Source organism: Rhea pennata, chromosome 5, assembly GCF_028389875.1.
Source record: "Rhea pennata isolate bPtePen1 chromosome 5, bPtePen1.pri, whole genome shotgun sequence".
Taxonomy (NCBI): Eukaryota; Metazoa; Chordata; class Aves; order Rheiformes; family Rheidae; genus Rhea; species Rhea pennata.
In genome coordinates this window covers 67457352-67481811 of record NC_084667.1, presented here as the reverse complement: position 1 = coordinate 67481811, position 24460 = coordinate 67457352, and the positions used below count along the sequence as shown (strand labels likewise).

At 41.0% G+C, this 24460-nt stretch overlaps 2 protein-coding genes across 4 annotated transcripts in view; both read left to right on the top strand.

The window, feature by feature from the left end:
* KLHDC1 (kelch domain containing 1) overlaps positions 1-9063 on the top strand; it is a 30891-nt gene extending 21828 nt beyond the window's left edge. Inside the window, exons 9-13 of the mRNA XM_062577815.1 lie at positions 2277-2389; positions 3148-3220; positions 7437-7521; positions 7812-7864; positions 8165-9063. Of these exons, the coding sequence (XP_062433799.1) occupies positions 2277-2389; positions 3148-3220; positions 7437-7521; positions 7812-7864; positions 8165-8339 (499 nt within the window). The 3' untranslated portion in view covers positions 8340-9063. The remainder of the gene's footprint in view (positions 1-2276; positions 2390-3147; positions 3221-7436; positions 7522-7811; positions 7865-8164) is intronic.
* Positions 9064-9314: 251 nt separating this feature from the next.
* Positions 9315-24373, top strand: KLHDC2 (kelch domain containing 2). 3 transcript variants are annotated; one of them, XM_062577803.1, is made up of 14 exons: positions 9315-9405; positions 11189-11356; positions 12233-12312; positions 13377-13494; positions 14834-14949; positions 17556-17637; positions 17740-17823; positions 19871-19951; positions 20030-20088; positions 20511-20620; positions 21082-21154; positions 21994-22081; positions 22936-22988; positions 23301-24373. In XM_062577803.1, exons 2-14 carry the CDS (start codon positions 11201-11203, stop codon positions 23422-23424), a joined length of 1224 nt encoding a protein of 407 aa, XP_062433787.1. In that variant the 5' UTR covers positions 9315-9405; positions 11189-11200; the 3' UTR covers positions 23425-24373. The 3 variants fall into 3 exon arrangements, with proteins under 3 accessions (XP_062433787.1, XP_062433788.1, XP_062433789.1); XM_062577804.1 differs by lacking the exon at positions 9315-9405 and adding an exon at positions 9590-9610; XM_062577805.1 differs by lacking the exons at positions 9315-9405; positions 20511-20620; positions 21082-21154.
* Positions 24374-24460: the final 87 nt, after the last annotated feature.

The following is a 24460-nucleotide window of genomic DNA, read 5'->3' as shown; positions in this document are numbered from 1 at the left end:
AAGTGTCTTACTATATCTCTGTCCTGTATCACATAGCTGAATCTAGCAATGAATAATATAGTGAAGCTGCTATAATACTACAGTTCTGAATATATCCAATGCTGAAGCTGTCAGGTGCTTACACTAATACAGTATCTACCCCCCTAGTCTTGAGTCCCACCCTACATGGTACTGTCCATGTTTATTCTGCATTGCCAGCCTCTGCTGTGCTGCTGTTCCCCTTCTCCTCCCCTTTCTGCCCACTGAGTCAGGGTATTGGTCAGACAACATGTTGCTCTCTTCCTGCAATAGTCCTTCCTCTACCTATTTAAGTGCTGACATAGGGCTGCTGTGTATGGGAGACACCAGATAAAGGGTCTCAGGAGTGAATTGTCTTTCAATAACTGGTGCCCTAAAACAAGGAGGAGGGGGGAGGAGGAGGAAGACAGGTTTCCAATGCTGGTAGTATCACACATTCACTATAGCTTCCACTACATGATGGAGTTCCCAAAGATGAGTTTGGATTAACAGTATGATCAGATCAGGTCAAAGTGGGAGGAGAAGATGATCTCTGCCTTAACCTGGATTTAACCTTGCCTTCTCTGAGCTCCACTGACCTCAAAATATTTAATCTTAAAATATTTCTATTACTGTGATACTTCTTTCTGTACCATGAAAGATGAAAATACCACCCATTGGTATCTGTATCTCCCATTAATATCAGTATTCTAAACATCAAAGCCTGTTGCATCTGAGCACAGCCTGCCTCTTTTGCTAATTTTAGAAGCCTCTTCTACAAGAGTTGTTCAGAGCAGGCACTTAAACTCCTTGCTGTTTTAAGCTTGTTGATCTGGCTCCCAACTCCAGTACCAAATTTTGTAGGACAGTTTTATAATTGATATGTAATTAGCCAGGATTCTTCAGTCTGGGCTTCCAGATGGAGAATTACTTAGCAGTCATTAGTAGGGGGTATTGCTCTAACTGAACTTCAGGTGTTTGAGCCATTTCTGCTCAGTTAAGAGAAATAGGCAATTCTGGGGCTCAAGACAACTGTTGTGATGGTAGACCTCTAAAATAAATCAGATGAGTTGTGCTCTTCAAGGGCCTGTTTCTGTTCACTGACTAAAGGAAGGACAGGTGACTCTCTGCAGTGTTCACATTGTAGACTGAGTGCAGGTCTGTGTAGATTTCATTTACCTGAGTTCAGCAAAGAGCAGGGAAAAGTAACTGGTTCTTTGAGATGTAATCTACATGGATCTTACATCTTCTTTCCTCACTTCTGAGCAGTCTCCAACTAAGGTTTGGACCTGACAAGAGAGCTGTCAGGTGTTTGTAGATGTTCTTTTCATTATCCTTCTGAAATGAGGACATACTGTGTATGTAGTGGCCTAGATTCATCATATTTAACTTTAGGTACTTTATAAGTTGCCTCTGCAGTTAGTAATAAGATATTAGATGGGCTGATGCCCCCTGGAGGTCCTTATTTATCTCTGCTGATTGTATGAAGATCCTCCTGAGACAACCATACACCCAAGTATCTTAAAATAAGATGATATGAATTCAGGTCACCAACTATAGGTAATGCCTAATGTTTGGATTCTTTTCTGTTCGGATTCTAATTTCAAGGTTGTGTAACTGTGCAGCTAAAATGAAATCCATAGGTAACATTTGGGAGAGCTTTATTTTTTGTAACAAACTCAGATTTTTAGTATAATAGACCTGCATCTGTTTTGTATTTTGGAATTCTGCTTTTTAATTTAATAAATTTTATCTCAAAATTTGGGTGACCTCATTGTGTTAAAAGGCACAAAGGCTGAAGAAGCATGGTGGCTTTTGGTTAAGAGGTAAAGCCACAGTCCTTTTATTACTAAAGATCATTTTCCTGGGAGTAGAAAGGCTATAATCCCACAGAATTTATTAAATTTTAGCATAAAGAACTGAGTCTGTTTACCTACATGCACTATGCAGTTCATTTGAATATATTTGCTATCCTAAAAGGGTTCACTTGCATTTTAAATTGTGGTTTCAGTGACCTTAAAAATTAATTAATGCTCTTATGCTTGCCTTTAATATTTACATAACTGAATGTTCAGAGAACAGTTACTACAAGAAATTACTTGGTTTAAGTTTGAACACCACTTTTCTCAAGAGTAAGCCCAGGCTATTTAAGTGCAGCTTTTTCTTTGAGAAAATATCTAGGCTTATTTTAGGAGAAACTAAATTAATAATTAAATTTCCTGGCAGATTCATTTTCAGCATTCTCTGAAAATTTGTTTTTGTTTATTTGTTTCACCAAGAATTAATATCAGTGGAGAGAAACCAAAAGATCGATCATGGCACACGTTGACCCCTATAGGAGATGACAGACTTTTTCTTTTTGGTGGACTGAGTTCTGATAATGTTCCTTTAAGTAAGTAATTTAAAGCTTAAAAGTCTATTTTATGCTTTATTAGTAAACTAATATGTTGTACGCATTTATTGTCTTTCTCAAGCTATTTGGTTCTAAGGCACGTTACAGTATTCTCATAATGTTTGAATATTTCTCTAGCCATCTTATTATTTTACACAGAAGTGCAGGAGCACATTGTGGAGCACAATGAGCATGTGTGATAATAGATCTCTTAAAATTGTTTTAAAAAGAATAAAAGGCAAGTGTCTCATTCAGATATCAACAAGGGGTAACTTCTTTGATAGAGGTAGCAACTGTAGTAAGAAGGTACAAATAATATTGTCAGCATAATGTAATTTTTTGGATAAATAACATTAACAGCTACAAAAACATTAAAGAGGAAGTAGGATAATCTGTTGCAGAGTTCTTTTTCTAGAGAAGATAACTTTTCGTGACAAAAAGCAAAATAAGTGAAAATACCTTTGAGTGTCACAGATATACTCCAGTCACAAGGAGAGGGGTGGAATTTCAAAGGGACATTCACTTGCTTTCTGAACATATTTAAAAGAAAAAAAAAGTGCATTTTAATTCCATATTACAATAATAGTGAACTTTGAAAGATTAAGTCAAAAGATTGAAAAGATGCTAGTTAATTTGATGATGATGTTAGTTTTCTTGATTTAATGTTATCTTAGAACACAGAATTCTTTATAAGTAGAATAAGAAAGTCATACTCTGTCCCAGTAAGAAGTACTAATCATGTATATTCTTCTTTGTAGGTGATGGTTGGATTCACAGTATTTCAACAAATGGATGGAAACAGCTAACACACTTGCCTAAGAGTAGGCCTAGGTATACAAAAATAGATCCACATTTGCTGAAATTTAGACATTTTGAAATATTAAGTAATTTTAAATTGTTGAGCAATATTTTTAGCCTACATTAGAAGAATATTTTACAAAATGAATGCAGTATAATTGAACCACTTGCATTAGTATCTTAGGCTTCTTCATACCAGGTACAGCATTATTACCTTCTGTATTTGTTACGCTTTATAATGTTTTCTTGCTTTAAATGGTTTGGTTTGTAATGAAGAATCTGGGTGTCCAATCAACATGGTGTTATATATCCAAATGATTTTGTATTTGAATTAATAGCTTACTAGAGTGATGAAAGTTGATTAATGTTGATACAGTATTAGAGACATGGGAGAGACAGCCATGAAAAATATTGATGCACCTTTTGGGATTTAGAAAAATTATAAATAGCTCTTTGCTTTTCCCCTGAGCAGAAGCAGTTAATTACGCTTACAATTTTGCATAAGTGAATTCAGTACTAAACAACAGTAGCTGGATTTAAATAGCATTATAGTTGATGACTGTGGGATTTTGTTATTTTGGGTACTTAACCACCAACCAAACAGGACCCAGTTTTAGGATCTGCATTGCTCATACTAGCAAAAATACTGTCTCTTCCAGACTCTTCTCTTCTCCTTCCCTCTCAAATTTAAGACTACTGAAAAAGACAGATTCTTTCTGACTAAAGAAAGCAAATTTCATGTTCTGAATCTGGAGATTATTTAGAAGCTGCCATTGAAAACAAGTGTGTGCTCTCTCAGAATACAGGCTCCATTTTTACCACTATGTTTGCAGCACTCCCTGTATTTGTGATGTACGTACTGTTGAACTGAATTGCTGCACATGGTAAATGGTTTTTCATGGAATCCATTCTGTGTGTTAACCAAGGTACACTCAGCACCATTTTACATAGGCTTTTTATTAGTATAGAATATGATTTTTCCTGGCATTTGAATACCTCCTGTCATACGTTCTGTTTTCTATTTCTGGAGTATCTTTACCTGATGGAGTATTATTATAGTTCTATCCTATTTTAGGGTGTCTTTTAAATATAACTGCACACTTAGACCAAATCTACTTATTTCTTATATTATATTTCAAACTGAAGCTGAAATAAATTAAGCTCTTAACTTTCATAATGCATTTTCTACCTTTCTACCAATAATTAAATTGATGTATAAAGAAATTGGTAACAGCCTTAAATAACAAAGCACATTATTAGCAGTCAGAGATTATGTCTCTCTTTACTTCCTGTTCAGTTGTCTACATGGATGGTCTCCTGTAAAATAATTGCTGAAGTGGACTACCTCTCCTTGTGTGATTAAGTTTTATTGGTGCATTATGAAAAGGATTGGAAAGAGACAAAATTGGCTCTTTCAGCAGGCTAGGGAGCTGCAGCTCAGTCTTTATTCTGCAATTAAGCTGGAAAACATTTGTGCCTCAGATGGTAGTAGACTTGTATGCTATGAACCTGTGACTCTTGAGCCCCAGGCAGCTTTCAGGAAGCTGAAGGGCAGATCCAGTAGTGGGCTACAAAAATGTGAACTGTCATTGGGCTGTGCTGGCAGAAAGGCTGCTGAGGAGTCCACCTTCCTTGCTGCTGTGGAAGCACGTGAAAGTATTCCGAGGTTGATACTGCTAAGTTTCCTGGAGACTCCACTGCACACCCAGCCAGATCCCCAAAATTAAGAGTATGGAGAGCTGTTGAGTCACATGCTGAAGACAGTCTCAGACTCCCTCATGTCCAAATGTGTCCTGTGGGTACACATCTGAAGATTTTAATATGCAATTTGTAGGTGGAGGGCAGCTGCCTTTCGTTGTCCTCATTCTTTATTGAAGTAAATGACTTTTTTTTTTAAGATATTTCTGTAACCTTTTTCAGTAAGTCTTGGAAACATAGCTAAAAGAAATCCTGCCAAAATTGTCTCTGGATATTGGATTAGTTTGAATGACTGTGGAGTACTTCTTTATACCATAACTGTGTTCCTACACTTGCACAGGATTACTACAGGACCTTTGTAGCAGAGAAGAGTCTAATTCAGGTCCATTGCTCATGTGACTTTAACAGCAGGACTTCAAATGCACTGGCAATCATAGCTGTATATGCACTTACTTTATATATTTCTATTATATTTTATAATAATAGACTATATATCACACATGTATTAGTAGATTTTGCTGCTGCTTCTGCAGAATTGATGCTTTCCTTAAATGCTGTAAAGAATTATTCTTTTATCATTTCCTTCAGCTTCCATTTTTAGTAAATTGTAATAACTGTCTCTCAGGTTATAGATCTGTGGTATTAAAATGTTTGTTGGTAGAAAAGTGTTTTGGTTTTTCTGTTGTTGTTTTTGGTTTTTGTCCATAAATTGTTTTTCAGCTGATGTTTTGCATGTGAGGTTAAAATATAGAGCAAATTATATGTTTAACTTATAAATTCCTAGTGTTTTCATTATAATGTAACTCTGTAATTCTAGTCAGAATAGCTGTGTAAAAAGGTTGCATCAATTCAGCTTATGTATTATTTAAATAACATGCTTTATTAGACTGTTTAGGTGATAAGTTAGAGCAGCTGTGAGAGGACATAAACTCTGTCAGTCTGTAGAAAAAAGCATCAGGTTGCAAGCTAGAATGTCAACAAAGTCAAGGCAGGAAAGGCTTTCCAGTGTTCTTCGGTGATGAAGTCCAGGCCAGAGTTTTCGTAATGCAGATAAGGCAGAGACAGATCTATCTACAGGTATGAGGAAGAGAAAAGGTGGGATACAGTTTAGAGTAAGGAGAACAGTGAATAATTACTGAAATTAATAGAGTAAGAAAATGAGAACATTTTTTTTTTTGCATGAAAATTCTAGTTGTGCATATTATTTTGGCTATGTAAATAAACATAAGGGCCCATAGCTCTGTGATGAAAATCATCCTGTGATATACTTTAAAGGTGATATACCAGTAGAAAAACAATAGATTTTGATCTACTAATAATAAAAAGTAAATCTAGCAAATTGTAGCTACTGAAGTAGCTGACTCATTGCTAAAGCAAGATTATACAAGTCAGTTGTTTGTTTATACTGTCTGCTCTTATAGGCAGAACATGAAATTACTTGTGGGCATGATTTAAGAAACTGTCATGCACAGAAAATGATTTACATGAATCTTTGGGAGAAGCATAAAACTGATGCAGAAGAACCTATGTTCTAAACCTCTCATCCTAGTGTTCAGGGATAAGAGTCAGTACTAAAAAGCCCACAATCTTAAATCCATTGCTATTATAGTTATTAATTAAATAGTGGAAATTAAAAAAAAAAAAAAAGACATTCTTGGCAGAAGCTTATTCTCTGTAGTTATTTTATTTTACAAAAATTTTCCACTGTAAGATTTTGTTGAACTAGTGATAAATAAGCCAAAATATACATAACTATATTACTTGTAAGTCAGATAATTGCATATATACATATAGGTCTATATGAAATATAATAATTCAACAAAATTCTCATAAATTGGGTAATCATATTGCTCTTTTATATTGTTAAAGAAGTGAATAATACTTTAGTTGTTATTTTTAGCATTAGAAGCTTTTGAAATAAAGTTTGGATGAAGGTGCTCTGTGTGGGTATGTGTCTGCCTGTCCTTCCCATGTATCTTTTGAATTAATTGACCCATTTCAGTAATATTTGACAAAGTAGTATAAACCTCAGGGATAATAAGTCCCCACAAGTTCTGTGCAAATAAATGGCTAAACAGAAAAGAGAGACTCCCTAATCACTTTACTCCAGTGAGCGCTTAGTGCTTATTAGCAAAGAATGGAAGGTCTTGGAGACAAATCATTAAAAAAATGCTTTATTCTTTCTACACTTCACAGAGAAACTTGTAAAATAAACTATTTAAAATTGTAAAATTCCACTTGGTAAGTAGTGTGAGATCCATAAGACTTCACATCTCTGTGCATAAGTAGTGGAATTACACGATTCCGAAAAGTGACCTTTCCATCTTAATTAAAAGGAACTTACATCCTCATAACAAAAGAGTTCTTTGTAAAGAAACTTCAATATGAAGAATAGAGGAAAGTCATGTGAAGTGAATGAGGTTAATATTGAAGTAAATATACCACTTCCCTGCACCCCTTAAAACATTTAGGTTTTAGATTTGTTTTGCTGAGAATACACAATTGTTTTTTGTTATTTGGTCACTAAGTATATTTGTAATTTTATTTCCAGACTCTGGCATACAGCCTGCCTTGGAAAAGAAGGAGAAGTGATGGTGTTCGGTGGAAGCAAAGATGACTTGCATTTTATGGATACAGTCAGTAAACTTAATAATTAATTCCTAGCACTATAATAATTAAAATAATTAATTACTGAGATCATTGGGGCTGTTGTGAAGATGTGACCTTAGGTGTTTTTGAAAGGCAATTTATACAGGCTTTTTTCTGCTTTTGCTAGGCTCCTAGAAAGGAGTTCACTATTCAGATTTATTTTTAAACTATGTATGTGGTAGTAAGTGCTACATTAATCCAGTTAATAGACAGAAGTGTTTCTGAGATGAGCAGTTATCTTAGTAATCTTCATGGCTCTTTTCTCCTTCTTGATTAGGGTCACTGCAGTGATTTGCTGATATTTCAGACTCAGCCTTATTCACTCCTCAGGTGAGTTGAGATTATTGGCACAGTCTAAACTATTACAGTACTATGCTTCTACGCACAGGTGTTTAGCCATTTACTCTTGCACAGGCAAGTAAGCTAGAAAATTTCTATTTCAGGAAATACTGAAATGTGCAATGTATGATAATACAAAGCAATTAAACCAAAAGTGATGTGTATTATTTTCTCCTGCATATGTATGCACAACACATCCTTAACATCATCAAAATAAACTTTCACAGGTGCTACTTTTTAATCTTTAGGTTATAGGTCATTTACTTCAATCTTTTCCTTTTTCCTGCCCAGGTTGTGTCTTGACTGCATTGGCAAAAATGCAGCCCTCCTGAAGAATCAAATACCATGCTTGCCATCCAAACTTCTGCAGCAGGTGCTGAAAAAAATAACTTTTTGGGCTGCAGTTAACCACCGGCAAGAGAGAAAAGCTGAAACTGAAAGACAGGGTCAACTAAATACCACATGAGCAATGGCAACAAAACTGTTAAGCACTTTGTTTATTTACAGTGTACAGCAAAGTCTTTTGTTAGTGAACTTTACTAATGCTACAGAACAACTGTATGTTATGCTGAGTTTCTAAGTGAAGTTTGAGAACAAAGAAATCCTTTTTATGGAAATCTCTTTTTGTTTTCTGCATTGTAGAAAACTGATAAAACTTAATTTGTATATATTGTTAACTTCTGCTGTTGTGGTCTTAATGAGAAAGTCCATAAAAGTGTTCTTTTTGTAGGTGACATGATATAAAATGTTTTCAGTTTGATTAAAATATGGCTTAAGTCTAAAATCTTATTACAGCCTTATCACATCAGCATTTCTGAATAGCTGAAATTAGTTCACAGTATCTTTGGAAGGGTCACACCTCATATTCTTCAAAAAGATAACTAATTTGCTAATATGGCTTACTCCAAATCTTACTACTTGATTCTGCCAAATTCTGTCATTTGATTAGGTACTAAGAGCCAGACGTTTTGCTCAAAGTAGAAAAATGAGTAAGTTAACTGTGGAACTTGAAGAAAAAACTGTGATGAACAACATTACAGTCTGTGTGTTAAAGGTTACATGCAGTTCATAATATGGGTTTCTTGTGTTTCTGTAATCAATGGGTCGTTCTTAAAATAGGTTGTATATTGTATTTTGAATGTGTAAAGTTTATATTTAATTCTTGTTTTTAAAAGATTATTGTTATAAAAGAGCACATGTAGTACTTGCTATTTTTTCTGTTTCAAGTATTTAGTTAACAAGAGCGCAGTCATTAAAATTTTATAGAGGGTTGAGTACAGGCCAGCTTTGCCTAGTCTTTGCCATTTTTGTAATCTGCAAAACCCACGTGGAGCGGAGCAAAGAGGGTTCGGAGCAAATCCCCGCTCCTGGGGGGGGGGGGGGGGGGGGGGGGGAGGGGCGGGATCCCGCGGGCGGCCCCGCCCACGCGGCCGGTGACGGCGGGCGGGGCGGGGCGTGCGCGCGGCGCATGCGCGGCGCCGCCGGAAGCGGCTCCCCGCGGCGGATGTTGACGCTGCGCGCGGCTCGCTGAGGTGAGAGGGGGCGGCGGTGGGGGCTCGGCGCCTCGGCGGCTGTGTGTGTGTGTGTGGGGGGGGGGGGGTGTCTCGGTGTGGGGGGCGGCCGCGGCTCGGCGCCCTCCTGCGCCGCTCCCAGTGGTCGTTAGGGGCGGCTCCGAGGGGCCTGGCCTTGACGCGCGGGGCGAGGAGTGCGTGGAGTAAAGCAGGCCCGAGAGAGGGGGTAGGTGTTCGAGGGGGTGGGGGCGAGCCGCAGACCCGAGCAGAAAGCAAGAACGGCTCTGTGTGTGTGAAACGTGTGTGTGTGAGGTGGGGGTGTCAACGGCTCCGTTAAGTGCTGTGATGGTGAGTTGCTCCAGCGCTGTGCTGCTGTTGCTAAATCGCGTCGTGCGTTGTAAGCGTGGCACTAGGAGGTCACTTGTCTGGTCTCCCTCAGCGCTAAGGAAGCTGCTTCTGGCGTGTCTGGGCATCGTGAAAAGGGTATGGGTAACCTGTGGAGAGTCCTAAAGGGCTTGGGACTTGCCGTGACTTGTGAGGATAGAAATGTTTTAGTGCAGGAGGAAAAAAAAAAGATGAAAAGGGGTAAGAGTTGTCTAACGTGTTACTAAAAAAAAAAAAAAATCACTGGCAAGTGGTCAGTAAAAATTTACTGAATTTAAAGCAAAGCAGAGTTCACTAAGGCATGAGGAAAACTTCCAAAGGAAGAATTATCTGTCCAGAGTGGTGTAGTGTCACCTTCACTGGAGCTTCAAAGAGAAATTAAGTGAAAATCTGGCAGGAATGATGTAGATGTTCATGATCTTGTTGGAGTGCAGAATGTGGGTCTCTCGCTTAAGGTCCTTTTTATTTCTGTTTCTTTGCCTACTCACAGAAAACTCTGACTTGGGCTATCTAACTTTCCCAACCTTTTGATCAGGGTATGAAAATCTTTGTATGGTGACAACTTACACTGTTATGAAAAGTAGGAGTGGAAGGAAACTGGAGGAGTGGTTTACAAATGGGGTAAATGAGAGGTAACTTTGGCTTTCCAGGGGTTTCCCTGCTCCCTTACAGACTGAGGCAGAGTGTACAGGCAGCTTCCAGGATGATCTGGCAGGGCTGACTACAGCTTCTGCTCTTGGCTTGGTTCCTCCCCTTGTTGGGGCTTTGAATTACCAGTGACCCCTGTGACAGCATGGCCTGGTGGCAGCTCATGTAACAAAGCCCTGGCGGGGAAGCCGCACTTAACCTACCCTGGGTGCTCAGCCTTCTTTCCGGGGTAGGTTAGGTTTTGGCCTGCTCTGTGCCAGCATGATTTGGCACGGGCAGTTTGCTTTGTTTTTGACCTGAAGTAATGTTACCCAGAGTTGCTTGCTTTGGGACACTGTGTGTGTAGGAGACTCAGGCAGCCCAAAGGGACATTACCTGGAAGGATGCAGGAGCAAAGACTTCTGTGAAAACTGCTGCATGGACAAACCCTTTAAATTTACCGCATTTTATTGTGTTACCTCTGTGCAGAGCTTTTTTTGTTCATCAACTCATAGTTAAGCATAAGAAAAAGACCCCTAAAACTCCCAAAACCCCAAAAGGAGACCTTTGCTAAAATTAGCATCTGAAACCCTTGCAAGTCATACATAACTCCAGAATCCCCATCTGAAACTTTCTTGACTCATAGTCTGACTTCTTCCACTGAAACATCATTACGAAAGAAGCAATAGTGTGTAGTTTCTTTTTCTTTTTCTTTTTTTTTTTCTTTTTCCTTTGGTGGTTTCCACTGCTGGTTTTTCAAAGCTCTGTACTATCTCTTATTCTGTGCACGTAGCACGGTATCGAAATGGCTGACGATAACGAAGACCTGCAGGCAGATGAAGAGCTCCCAGCTCCAGCTGAGGACAACTTTGAGCAGCTGGAGAACGACAGCCCTGCTGAGCGTAGTGGGCATGTGGCAGTCACTGATGGACGCTGCATGTACGTCTGGGGAGGCTATAAGGTATGCCGTTTCTGTCCCTGCTAAGTAAGCCTCGTGCTGCCCGCGGTGCTGGGACTACATCCCAGTAGCTTGGGAGTGAGTCTGTAAAATTACTTGGCCTTAAAAAAAAAAAAAAAAAAGAAAGAAAAAGATTTTCTAGTTAATGAATTAGAATGTGACATTTAAGAGTTTTGAAATGATTAAATAATCGTGTTAAATACAGATCCTGGCAAACAGATAACTTCGTGGGATGCAGGTGTTGATTGCCTTTCTCAACTGATGCTTCTGTTTTTAAGAGAAGGAAATACTCTGTGATTTGAAATGCAGACTATGCAAAATTGCACCTTTATTTACAGCTTTGTTAGCACAACTATATTTTGTATGTTAATAATCATAGGTTGGGTGTTTGTCATGCTGGGGTGCACATGCATTTCAAGCAGAACCAAGGCATTTTAAAATTTTAACAAGAATGAAGATCAACTTATTTTTAGGTGATAATGAACTCAGTAGATAAGTTGGTAGTGCAAAGTGAAACTTTGATGTATTGTTCTGCTAGTATCATGCAGGGAGTGGAGGAACTGAAAAGAAAATTATGGCTTATTTACTTACCCTGGTTATCGTGCTTGGGATGTGAAAGGAAGGTTTAACTCCCTTTCATAGATGTCAGTCTCTGGCTCTGTTGGAAGTTTGTCTGGTCTCCAGCAGAAGCTAAAAGAGGCTGATTCTTGTTCTCAAGAGCTGCTCTGCAGGTGAGAGGTACAGGAGTGCAGCAGGCACTGCTCCTGCTGTTTTCTTTTCCACAGTTAGATCTCTGAGGGGGTGTAAACATTCACAGGAGCCTGCAATTCAATATGTCAAGCATCCCTCTAATGTTGCCTTTTCTGTACTGCTCTGCAGAACGCCCAAGTTAGGGGATTTTATGACTTCTATCTGCCTAGAGATGAAATATGGATCTACAACATGGAAACTGGAAGATGGTACAGTAAATAATTAACTTACTAATTTTCATTTTATGGAAAAAATTAGAAATTTTCAAATTGATACAGAAATCATACTGAGGATCTGTGGACAGGGTGGTGGTCGGCTCTAGAGACTTGTCTGATCTCTGTGTTCCCACTTAACAAACTTAGATAGAGGTGTAAAATATTTCTGGAGCTTTCTTTTTGCTGTAAAAACTATGGATATATTTTTCACAGAGATGAGGTAGGTAAAGTATGAGAGGTAACTTAAGCAGGCAGTCCCTGCAGAAATCACAGGAATTGCTGATCACAAGATCACCAATATGAAGTGTTTTGGGATGCCTAGTACAGGATATAGTTTCTGGAAAGTGCATTTGTACTATTTTGATTACAGTGGTACATGAATGAAAGAACCAACATTGAGGTTTTTTTATTTATTATCCTTTTAAGCAGTTGATTTTAAATGTTTATGCAGCTGAGGAAACTACTGTAGTGTCTTAGATCACTAGGAGCCTAGAAGTTGTGTGAAACCTATGTACATGATAGTGCAAGAAAATGGAGTGTAATGCTGCAATTCTGTAGACAGCTAAGGCCTTGCATGGCAGAGCTAAGTCCTCTCAGCTCTTTGAAGTAAGCACAATTTATGCACTGCTTTGCACTTGTCACTGTGGCTGAGGAGAGCCTTGAGCATGGAATGGAAGCTCCTCTTAGTGGTTATAATATTTACAAAACATTGAAATAAGTGGCTAAATAAAAAGTTTTCAGCTTATATAGATGCATCTTCTTTGCCTGGGGATCTTTCTGGAATTTTCAGGAATGCAAAAGGCATATCAAAAATGAGCAGACAAGATTCCTCCCCCATTAAAAGTGTATTAACTAAAATTACCTGTTCCCCATCTACCCCTGAAATATCTGTCCAGTGTTTTAAATTGTTGTGTCTGCAAGGGCATCAAAAAATCATAACTGTGATCCACAAAGACTTGTCTTAATTAAAAACATACAGGTAATGTTAAAAACTTCCGCTTCAGACAAAATTATTGTTGTTTATTTTTATCAGATAAAATATTTTTAACTGCTTCTAGGAAGAAAAGTAAAACAGAGGGGGATGTTCCACCTTCCATGTCTGGAAGCTGTGCTGTGTGTGTAGACAGAGTGGTGTACCTGTTCGGAGGACATCATGCACGTGGTAACACAAACAAGGTCAGTAATTTAAAGATAAATCCTTCACAATAAGTTTCTCTTCATTAGCTTTTGATTTCATTTTGTAAAACACAGAATTGGACTTTTCAGTTCATTAAAATCCATCCAAAGCAAATGCATCATCTTAAATTACAAAAGCATTTTCTTCTGAATGGCAGGACAAGTTGGATCCCGTTTCAGAGCTGAAACATTAACAATGAGGGATGCTGAATGTGTATCCAGTCACTGTGTTCGTCTACAGCTTCGGCAGTATAATACTTTCATCTGCTGGCTATATCTGTATTTCTTGGAAGCAGATAACCAGCTTTCTCATCCTCTCAGCAGCTACCCCAGATTTGAGCTAATTGAAGCTGTGTTCTTTTTGTGCTTGCCAAAGAGGTTTTGACTAACAAAATACAGTATTTACCACTTTTTGTGCAGGTGATTAGCTGGCTGACTTTTACCAGTTCAGTGTATTAGTTTCTTTGCAGCAGGTCAGATAGAGTGAAGTTTGGAAAACATCTAAACCTTCAGCTCTGCATCATTTCACATGATGATTGTACCCTGGTAGCTCTACACCACTGAAAAGCACCACGGCCTGTTACCTGTTCTGGCTACGGTTATTCTAGAGCAGTTCACCCTCTAATGCTTTGGTGCTTTTGAGTTTACTTTTTATGAAAGCTGGGAGTTTCTAGAGTTATTGAAATAAGATCAGAAGGTGATTTGTAACTGCTCTGTGGTGGTTTGAAATGTTACTCTTTTTCTGGAGTTTCTGAGAGTATTTTACCATATTCTGAAACTGTAGTTTAAATTAAATAGTTTTGACCTGACTTCTAAATATAAACTGAAAGTAACCGGGGGCAATGCTTGCAGAGAGCCTGAAACAGACCTGATTTATGTAGTGTGACTTGCTTCCTTCCTGTTAGTGGTGCTACTACATTTCAGTTACTTTATATATCTGTACCAGCTATTTCTCTCAATGTAAAATGATGTAACATACAAAGAAGGGTTGATAGCATAAGAAAAAAATTCTTGAACCAGATTTGTTTGTTGTAAGAAAATGGCTGCTTTGTATACATGTTCATTTTATCGCATTTCAGCTTCCAGATGGTAAAACTCAGTGACCATAGTTCTTTTGCTTTTGTAAAAGAGTATTGTGGGCTGGAGTCTGCAAAATAATGAGGATCTTTGGCTCCATGTTTTGTATAAAATATTGCCAGTGTTCTATTTAGTTAGAAAAAGAGCTTTTAAAGTACTTCTGTGCCAATACATACTAGTTGAAAGTTACTACATTAACACCAATCAGACTTAAGCTTTAAGCTAACTGTGTGGGTAAAAAAAATCTTTTTATTTTCTACAGTTCTACATGTTAAATTCCAGATCCACGGACAAAGTGCTGCAGTGGGTCAGAGTAGAATGTCAGGGGGTCCCCCCTTCATCAAAGGACAAACTTGGCGTTTGGGTTTACAAAAACAAGTAAGGCTCCAGCAATGAAGTCAGCACAGCAATCCTTGCGCGTGTGTTTGCTTTTAATCACTGTTAGTCTTGTCGTTGTTGTGTCTTTTTGTCTGAGCAAAACCTGCCAAAGGACTTCTTGCCTGCAGCACATACCTGCTTCAGGAAAATGCTGGATTTGTTCCCCAGCTACCCTTTAAAACTGTTTGTTCTTTTAACCTTTGATAAATGAAATACTTTACTCCTAATTTAGATATGTGTCAGCTGCAAAATATCCATGTGAGTCACAATCCAAAATACAGGCATTGAAGGCAAATCCTCTGCGTTCTTAGGGCATTACTTTAAAGATACTGCATCCTGGTTGCTTGTATCAGCATCATACCCCTTAGCAATTGCATCTGGAATTAATCTTCATATCAACCTTTCCTGGAATTCCTGGTATCATGCAAAATGCAATCTTTTGGTCATATCTTGTGGGACAGCTTGCATTTCTTTGATAGCTCAAGAATGAGAAGCCATTTTAATTTAAAATTATGTGTGGCTTTTTCACATGCTTAGTTCAGTATGTTTGTGCTGGTTACACAAAACAAGGAATGTGTTAAATGAACTACTGTTGATGTTACCTGATATAATATGTTGGGACGGTGTCCAAGACATGCTAGAAAGCCTGTTGGGGTTTCAGACTTTGGAAAAGATGAGGAGGATGAAGATAAGGTGTTGAAGCTAGATGAGCTGATGTGCAGAATATTGCTGTTGCCTTGTCCCCTTGTTCAGTTAGGGTGGTACCAGCCTCCTGGAGAAGGAGCTATGTGAAGAGCTTGTTCCAGCCTTGGCCACTGTGGAATAGCCGGAGGAAAGCCCTTGTTGTAGGTAGTTTCCCGCTTCCACAGACCTGTTGTCCCTGCTGCTCAAGAGGTGTGGAGGTGAATTATCCCAGGGGAGGGCAGGGGATTTCAGCTTTGTCCAGCCTGCAGCAGGCCTCTCAGAGGGTTCCTGGCTTTGGTCACAGCTGGCAAGGTTACAAGTTCTTACTGTTATGTTAGGGAATTTTTCAAGTTGCTGTTTACAAAGCCTTACCTAGACAGCACAGGTATCTGCTGCCTGTTAATACAGCTGGTCTTGGTTTTGTCAAATTGGGCTCCCCTGAGGCAGAGGAAATCAGGGTGCCAGATGTGCTTGTGCCTGGGTCATGTATGGTGATTTTTTTTTTTTGTATGTAATTGGCTACAGGTGCCCGTACTGCTTTGTGTGTTACACATTCTGTGGCATTCGCTGTACAGACTCATGAAAGGTTGGAAAGTGCCTGTGATGCTGCTTTGTGGATGGGGAGAAAGCTCAGTGTTAGGATACTTGCTGCGTAGTGACTTGCTGCATAGTGACTTTTGTAGCCTCATTGTTGGAAGGCTGAGATTTTTGTTTTTTTGTTTTTCCCTTGAGAATGATTTAAGATGTAAATCTATGCTAGATTGGAGTTGAGGGCTTGCACTTAGGTGGTGTAGATAGTTTCCTGTTAACTCATGATTTAAAAAAACTTTCTGGTAAAAGTATGCCATTCATTTCTAATAAGCAATGAACCACAAACATAAAATGTAAATGTAAATTACGTGTTAAGAGACAAAAAGAGCAGTAAAATCAGATATAAGCGACTGATTGCTCACAGTAACTACTGTTCAGGGTTTGAAACAAAACACAAGTGCAAATAAAAAAGAAAAAAGTCATTCCAAACCAAACAACAGAAACCAGGCCCCTTCCTGGGCAGCTTCAGTGGTAGAGGGGTTGCTACCTCTTGTGTGCTTGGCTGGCCTCCAGCTGTGCTGCCCTGCTGGTCCCACCCAGGCAGTGTGCATCTCCCCGGTGACCATGCCCAGGTCTGCAGCTGGTTTCTTGAGTCAGTGGTCCCTTGGGAAGTGCTGATGGCTCCAGATGGTTGGCAGTGTTCAGGCTGCATCAGTACTGCGGAGGGAGAGCAGAAAATGGTACAAACCTTTGCTTTCGGGCAAGCATTTGTGCGGGGATGTGCAGCTGCTGGTGGCAGAGGGACTTGCATGGGGATTTAGTGCAGAAACCTGTGCAGAACCACTGAGAACAGGCACTCAAGCTTTCCCTATCAGTCCTCTCGTTTTTGGACACCTGTTCAGTGACTGCCCTCTCTTCTCTGCCTGCAGTGCCTGGTATTCGTTTCACCTGCACCTCAAGTGCTTTCCCTTTGCCTTTTACAGCAGTATCTGTAAACCTGTATTTTGGGCTCAGGGAAAATGGGCAGAGGCAGGAAACTGCAGGGCAAACACCAGTTGCTGCTGTGTGGGAGCCCCAGTAGTGATGGTTTGAGCCCAGTGACCAAGCAGCAGGACCTGTAGCTTCATGCTTGGAACTGGAGCAAAGCTTTTGGAGCCTGAAACCTGGGAAGGAGCCACCGGGGGGTTTAATGTGGGTGGTAGGGAACTTGAGGCAAGGGGTAGAGCTCCACGCCTGGATAACTTGCATTGTAGATATATTAGAAGTAGTGAATCCAAAGGGACGTCCCTGGTTTTCCTGTCTTCTGTTTGAGTACGGCCTTTACGTAGCTTTAATTTGTAGCAATTAATGTGATCATATTTCTAATAGATATTGATTCACTTCTGTTTCAGGCTAATATTTTTTGGAGGCTATGGTTATTTTCCTGAAGGAAAACAACGGGGAACTTTTGAATTTGATGAAACCTCTTTTTGGGTAAGCAAACTTTTCCCACCTTGAAATAATTTCTATTTAAACTTTGAATCTGTTATTTGATTAGTAATTATTAAAACTTGTTTCTTGTTGAATATTTTAAAGAACTCAGGTCTCCCTAGAGGATGGAATGACCACGTACATGTTCTGGACACTGAAACTTTTACTTGGAGCCAGCCTATTACTACGGTAATTACTATTCTTGTGTCAGTTATTTTAAGCTGGAGCTCTTCAGAAATGTGTGCACTGTCTGCCATATCTCTTCTGGCATGCTGTAAAAATAAGCATGATCTGCTAGGCCTGGATTCATTGCTTTAATTAATGATAACATAGAAGAGACTTGATAAAAATGGCCTCTGCGTAGCCACAGGCTGTTTGCAGTGGTTTGTCCCAGCAGCAGTGGCTTTGGGCCATAGATGTTCTATGTGCCAGGGCTGTGGGTTCAGTTAACTTGCAGTGTGAGGCTGTTGTAGCCTGTTGTATCTCTAGCCTGTATTTTTCTACCTCTAGAAGAGGTGGTTAACCAAGCAAGAAGCACGTACGTACATCCAGAATAATCTTTTCTTTTGCTGCTTTCCTGCTTTACCCTGCAGCCTTGTTTAGACCTCACCAGTCTTTAAATGCTGAGCGAGCAGTTGTCAGGTGCCCCTTGATCCTGCCTTCTTTAGGATATAAATGAGTTCCTGAATAGCAGGAGTTACAAAAGGTGCAAGAGCTCTTTGAAATTCCTGGTGCTAGCTAGCAGGAGACATGAGAAAAGCCGCACTGGGTCAGCAGATAGGGTCCCAGAGTAAGAGGACCATATGGAGCTGTCTTGACGCTGTGGCTCTTGCTAAGTCAGTTTTCTTCATGGGCTGCGTCACTGACTGGTTACTGAGGCGCCCGTCTCTGCCTGCAGCATTGCTCGTTTCTGCTGTTCTGACTTCCCTTCTGGGATGTGCAGCCAGTCCGCTCTCAGCACAGGAGGAAACAGCCAGCTGAAGTGACTTCGCTTCTCTTCCCTTCTCACGCTTCAGAGCAAGCCGTCTTCATTCCCTGTACCTTGCTTCCTCACCAGCTACGGCTGCGTTTTTAGTCTCCTCTGCGTGGATTCTGTGAGGTGTCGTTAGCTTGTGTTTGTGGTCTTCCCTGCAAGACGCTTGAGGCGGATTTGGAACGATGTCATGAGAACTACCCTGGAACTTGCCTGCGAAATAAAAATTACTGGCTAGCTTCTTCAAGAACAGCATTCTTGAGACCCTTTTTAACTGATTTAAAACCATTCCCCAGATCCTCTCCCCTTTCTAAAAATGAGAAACTAGCGTTTTGTTTTGCTTTTGTCTTTCTCTCGTCGTCGTCTTTTTTGTTTCCTATTGACCTGCTTTCCTTCATGCTTCGGTGGCTTTGTTCTCATGGGAAGCGTGGAGAAATGAAATGTGCAGTCTCCTGTCAGGCTTGCTGTTGTGTGACGCTTTGTTGTGTTTCACTTGGCTGCTAGATTGTGGTCGAAACAAAACACTAAACCGTATGTTGTAATTGCAAGTAGACACCATTTGAAATGTCCCAGAAGTATTGAGCAAATGGAATTATACTGCCACAGAGATGGAAGAAATGAAATCTGAGATGAGAAACTTGATAGTGGAATTACTGAAAAATTCTTTTGTCTTAATACATGCAGATCTCAAATATCTTGGAAGCAGCTCTAAGAAAAATGCTGTTTAATGGTTCATTATCTCATTGTCTCATTTTCAGTCTGAGGTTTTCTGCAACTGTCTGAGCCCTCTTCTGAAAGCAGGATTTGTAGCATGTCGCTTTAAAAGGGGGGGAAATTCCGTACTTTGTCAATTTTCTGATACTCTGTTCATCAGTGAAAACAAGTTTCTGTACACAGAATTATTTACTGAATGTTTTTTTCACACCCTGTTCCTTAGCAACCTTAAATCTCACTTTAGTTCAGCTTTTCATCCCCTTGGGTGGCTGAGTTGTGGCGATCTCGCTCGCCTGGTCGGTGACTCCCGGGTGCGCTCGCCTGGGAGGCCTGAGGGGCGCAGCCGGGTCTGCTGCGCCTGCCCTGGCGCCCAGCGGGCCGCAGCCCTGCTGCTTCGTGCGCGCGATGGGCACGTTCAGCCCAGCTCCTCTCTTTACTACGTTTACTGCAGGTTTCTGATGAAATGGCATTGTATTTTATGCTATTACTACATCTTTTGGTAATGTATCAAATGAACTTGCCTTCTTACTACGCGTTTTCTCTTCCCAGGGTAAAACTCCTTCACCACGAGCAGCTCATGCCTGTGCCACAGTTGGGAACAGAGGCTACGTGTTTGGTGGCAGATACAGAGTAAGACCCCAGCCCAGTTTAGCAGTATGTTACTGAAACCCAAACAGAACGTTTCAACCATCATCTGCTTTATTGTAGGAGTCCAGAATGAATGATCTTTACTATCTAAATCTGGATACGTGGGAGTGGAATGAAATGTAGGTACTAAAACGTGAGCTCTTTTGTTTTTAAAGCAGTATGTAATGGCATATGAAGATGTGGAGGGGTGGGAGTTTTTTTGTGTGTTTCGGGGGGGGAGGTTTACTTCTAACCATTCTAGTGGGACTTACTAAACTCTCAGTACACTTAAGCAGAACTGGTCCTCCTAACCCTGTTGCTGTGAGGAATTGACAAGTATTAATATGAGCAAAACACCACCTTGTCTAGAGTGTTGTAAACTTGGCTTCACGGGCTGCACTGCCTTTTGTCAGTCTAAAGAAATTAATTGCTTTTGGATCACAAGCTGTACAGAATGCAAAGTCATATGATTCAAATATCTGAAAAATAATCAGAGCAGGAAAAAACAGCAACATTTTACTGTAGCATAGCTGTAACTTGTGGTGCTCTTATTTAAATACAGAATCACGCAAGGCATTTGCCCAGTAGGCCGATCGTGGCATTCTTTAACACCAATTTCCTCAGATCATCTCTTTCTCTTTGGAGGATTCACCACTGACAAGCAGCCCCTAAGTAAGTCATTCCAAAAGGATTTTATGCTGTCTTTGTTTTCTTAACCGTTGTGCACAGAAGCACAGGTTATTGCATAGGTTATTTAAATTCTTTTTGAATTCCTTCCATGCACTTGTGTCATTGAACTCCTTATGGACAGCAGCTAAACTGACTGAAGGAGTCACTGAATGTGTTGAGATATGTTTTTAGAGCCTTTACACCTTAAATTTTAGAAATAGTAGTATCTAATGCAATTTGCAAGTCGGAAGAGCTTCACAGTTCTCCATATTTCCCTCCTTACTTTGCTCCTGTAAGCCACTGTTTAAGGCCTGTTTCCATATAGCCAGCACTAAGCTGTTTAGGTTTTGTCCCGAAAAGCTTGATTTATTTAATAATAGTAATACCAGAGCACATACTTGTTCCAACAAATATGAAAGAACTAACAGAATACTGTTTATATTTGGGATTTTGGTCGGTTTTAGGTGATGCTTGGATTTACTGTATCAGCAAGAATGAGTGGATACAGTTTGAGCATAACTATTCTGAGAAACCAAGGTAAGGTGTACGCTTTCCCGGAAACTTGAAAAACTAGTGAGGAAACCTTTCATGTGGGCATGACAGGGAGACAACATGCATTCCTCTATACGCTCTTTTTTTTTTTTCTTAACAATACAGTACCTTGAATTAGCAGTTTCTGCCCCAGAAGTGCTGATGTATTGAATGCAGGCACAGAGTCAAGATTAATACTACTGTGTGACTGGTGCTGGAGATAGCGTGTAACTTAGTGCTTTGTTTGCAAAACAGCAGAAAATGCAGATGGGGATTTAGGGTTTTATCTACTGGCTGCAGAGACCTGTGTGTTATCAGTGCCAGCACAAGAGCTTAATACTTTAACCTGCGTATTCTTGTTCTGCCAGCAAAGCTCTGGACACCAGGAGGTTTCCACCAACTCACGCATCTGTAGGTGTGATTAGAGAGACTGACTGCATGTGTGAGAGAAGTAATTTCTGGAAGTTTTACACAGCTGCATTGTTGGACAAAAATCAGTCGCGTGGTGTGACTCAACGGGGACATAAAAGTGAAGTTTGTGCAGGCAAATTGTTGCTTTCTCCAAGAGTGACGTAACAGGACTGCTGATTTCACGCATGCCTTTACTTGCAGGCAGTGTGTTGCTGAGCCCCACAGCCCTGCTCTAATCAGGGCAGCTTACACAGCCTGTGATTTGCTGGCTAAGAATTTTCCTTCTCTGAACATGAATTTCTGTTAACTAGTCAGCTTTATAGCGTACCAGTGAAAGGCAAACTGCGTGTGTTTTCAAATTTCAATCCCAAACCTGTGTTTTGGGTGGGGGTGAGGTTTTTTTTGGTTAATGTAGTGTTAACTTCTGTTTCCAGGTTGTGGCATACAGCTTGTGCAAGCGAAGAAGGGGAGGTGATCGTTTTTGGAGGCTGTGCCAACAATTTACTTGCCCACTCTAAAGCTGTAAGTTTATTTTGAGCTTTCCCTTCCTGTGCGGCCCAGCCCGGCCCTTCCTGAAGGGGCCGCGGGGGGCAATCGCTCCGGCAAAGGGGAAGTGCTAGCAGTCGGCAGCAGGAGCTAGCGAGGACTGGCCAAGGAGCATAAACAGAGCTCAAAGGAGAAACATTTTGCTGTTCTCCTAGAAGCCAGGTCATTACTCAGGCTACCTATTACTTGTTTTCCCTCACGCCCACAGCTTGCTCAGCGCGGCTGCTGAACGTAGTCCCAGTGTCAGAAGTCCTTCACCTGCAGATGTGAACAGTCTGCAGAAGTGCCGGCAGATGCTGGCGCTCGTGCCTGCCCCCCCTCCCCCCCCCGGGCTTGGCTCTTGGCGGTTGTCAGAGCTGGGAGAGGGACTATCGCAGCCCCGGGCTCATCCCCGCGCGCGCTGCCGGCAGGTTCTAGCCCGCGCCGGCCAGACCGAGGCGCCGCCTAGCCCGGGCTGACAGCAGCCGGTGCCGCTCAGGGAGCGCGCGAGCCTGGCTGCTCTCCGTGCCCGTTCCCCTCCTACTGCCCCAGCTGCTTGTGTAGAGCAAAAACTGTTTTTCAGTACATCTTCTAGTTTCCTGAGTGCCCCAAACTTCCCCTGTTGTAGGCGTTGGTGATGAATTCTGCATTCAACTCATTTGTTGCCTTTGTGATTTATGTACGCTTGAGGCCAGTCCCCGCGCAGCCTCTGCAGCCCCGAGTGCTGCTGCGGCGGCGGCTTCCTCGCCAGGGTCCATTTGTGTGCGAGCCCTGGCTGGGCTGGCGCCTCACTGCTGTAATGATGTGACACCTCCTAACCCAACTGCCTCTTTCTCCTTCCCCATCTTCAGGCTCACAGTAACGAAATACTTGTGTTTTCTCTACAACCAAGATCTCTTGTAAGGTAAGAAAGGAAACTTTTAACTGTCCCGGCTCCATCTAAAATGCGTAATGCAGGGTTAATGGCAGACCTGGGTCTCATGTTTCTGTGCCACTTCAAAACCTTTTTTCTCCTTGTAAGAAAGCTGAAGTAGCACCAGCCAATTACAAGACAACAAGGCAAGAGTCCTTTAATAGTGCGCATTTGGCACTGGAGTGGATGAGAGTAACTAACTCCTGGCTAATCAGTCATTAGTGTTGAAGCATTAGCTGATCTTGTTGCACTCGTTCAGAACTGTGCTAACAAACAACTGACCCGGTGTTCCCTCTCCCCAAGGCTGTGCCTTGAAGCAGTCATTTGCTTCAAGGAGATGTTGGCCAGTTCCTGGAACTGCCTCCCCAAGCACTTGCTGCACAGCGTCAACCAGCGGTTTGGAAGCAACAACACCTCGGGCTCCTGAACGCAGTGCTGACGTGGCTCTGAACAAGCTGTGCATGGCTGAGCAAGTCTCAAAGGTGTAATAATTTTACCAAGTGTGGCAAACATTAAACTTGTATAGATTAAATATCTTTATTGTTGTAGGTAGTTGCTTCCTGCCTTTACGTTGCATGTGAATGGCCTAGAGAGAACCTATTTTTGTGTAAAAATGTTTGCAATAAATGTATTTAATGCAAGTGGAGATGTATCCCATGCATAAGCTAAAACTAGTTCTGGGTTTGTCCACCTTGAAGAATCCCAAGCACAGAAAGGGGGTATGCACATGTGGGGAAATAATGTGGAGGCCCCAGCCAAGGACCTGTGGACATTAGCTGTTGTGCAGGAACTACTAAGGCACAGTATCAATATTAAGAGGAGTGTTGCTTTAGTCTAGCTGAGGAGTGCTGTGATGGGGGGGAAGCAGTCCTGTTTTAGTCTACAGTGTTAGGAAACTGTCTGCTAACCACATTTTGCCACAAATGTTTAAGGTCAGAGAAATGAGTTTTGAAAATTCTACATAATCAGAGTAGCTAAACTGTCTTAAACCTTCAGGTGTTAAAGCATCACTACTGCTTGGTTCTAGTTTGTCTTTTTGGAATTCTTTTATGTAAGTTGTGGATCTTCAATTATGAACCTTAGGTAGCAGATATTCTGCCCTGAGAAGTGTAACTGAAAGCGCTCGAGCCTGTTAGCGGCTGCGTCAGCAGCCCGTGGGGCTCACGGACAGCCTGAGCCCCAAAGGACTTGGTCGTGGTAAAGGTACACGGAAGTGGGTCAGTGCCTGTCTTGGACTTGGCTCCATCTAATCAGCAGCCCCAGCCAGCAACAGCTGGGACAAGGAACAGGCTGCGCTGCTGTGGGAAGGGGTTAAATCACATTTAAGCTGTCCTCAAAAAAATCAATAAAAGACCTCGACTTCTAGAACAAAATAACTCCAGTATTGTAATTCCTGCGCCAATTTCTTTTTGATGTATGTTTGGGCTGTGAGTGGAGTTAAGTGCTCAAGGTCCTGCAAGCTG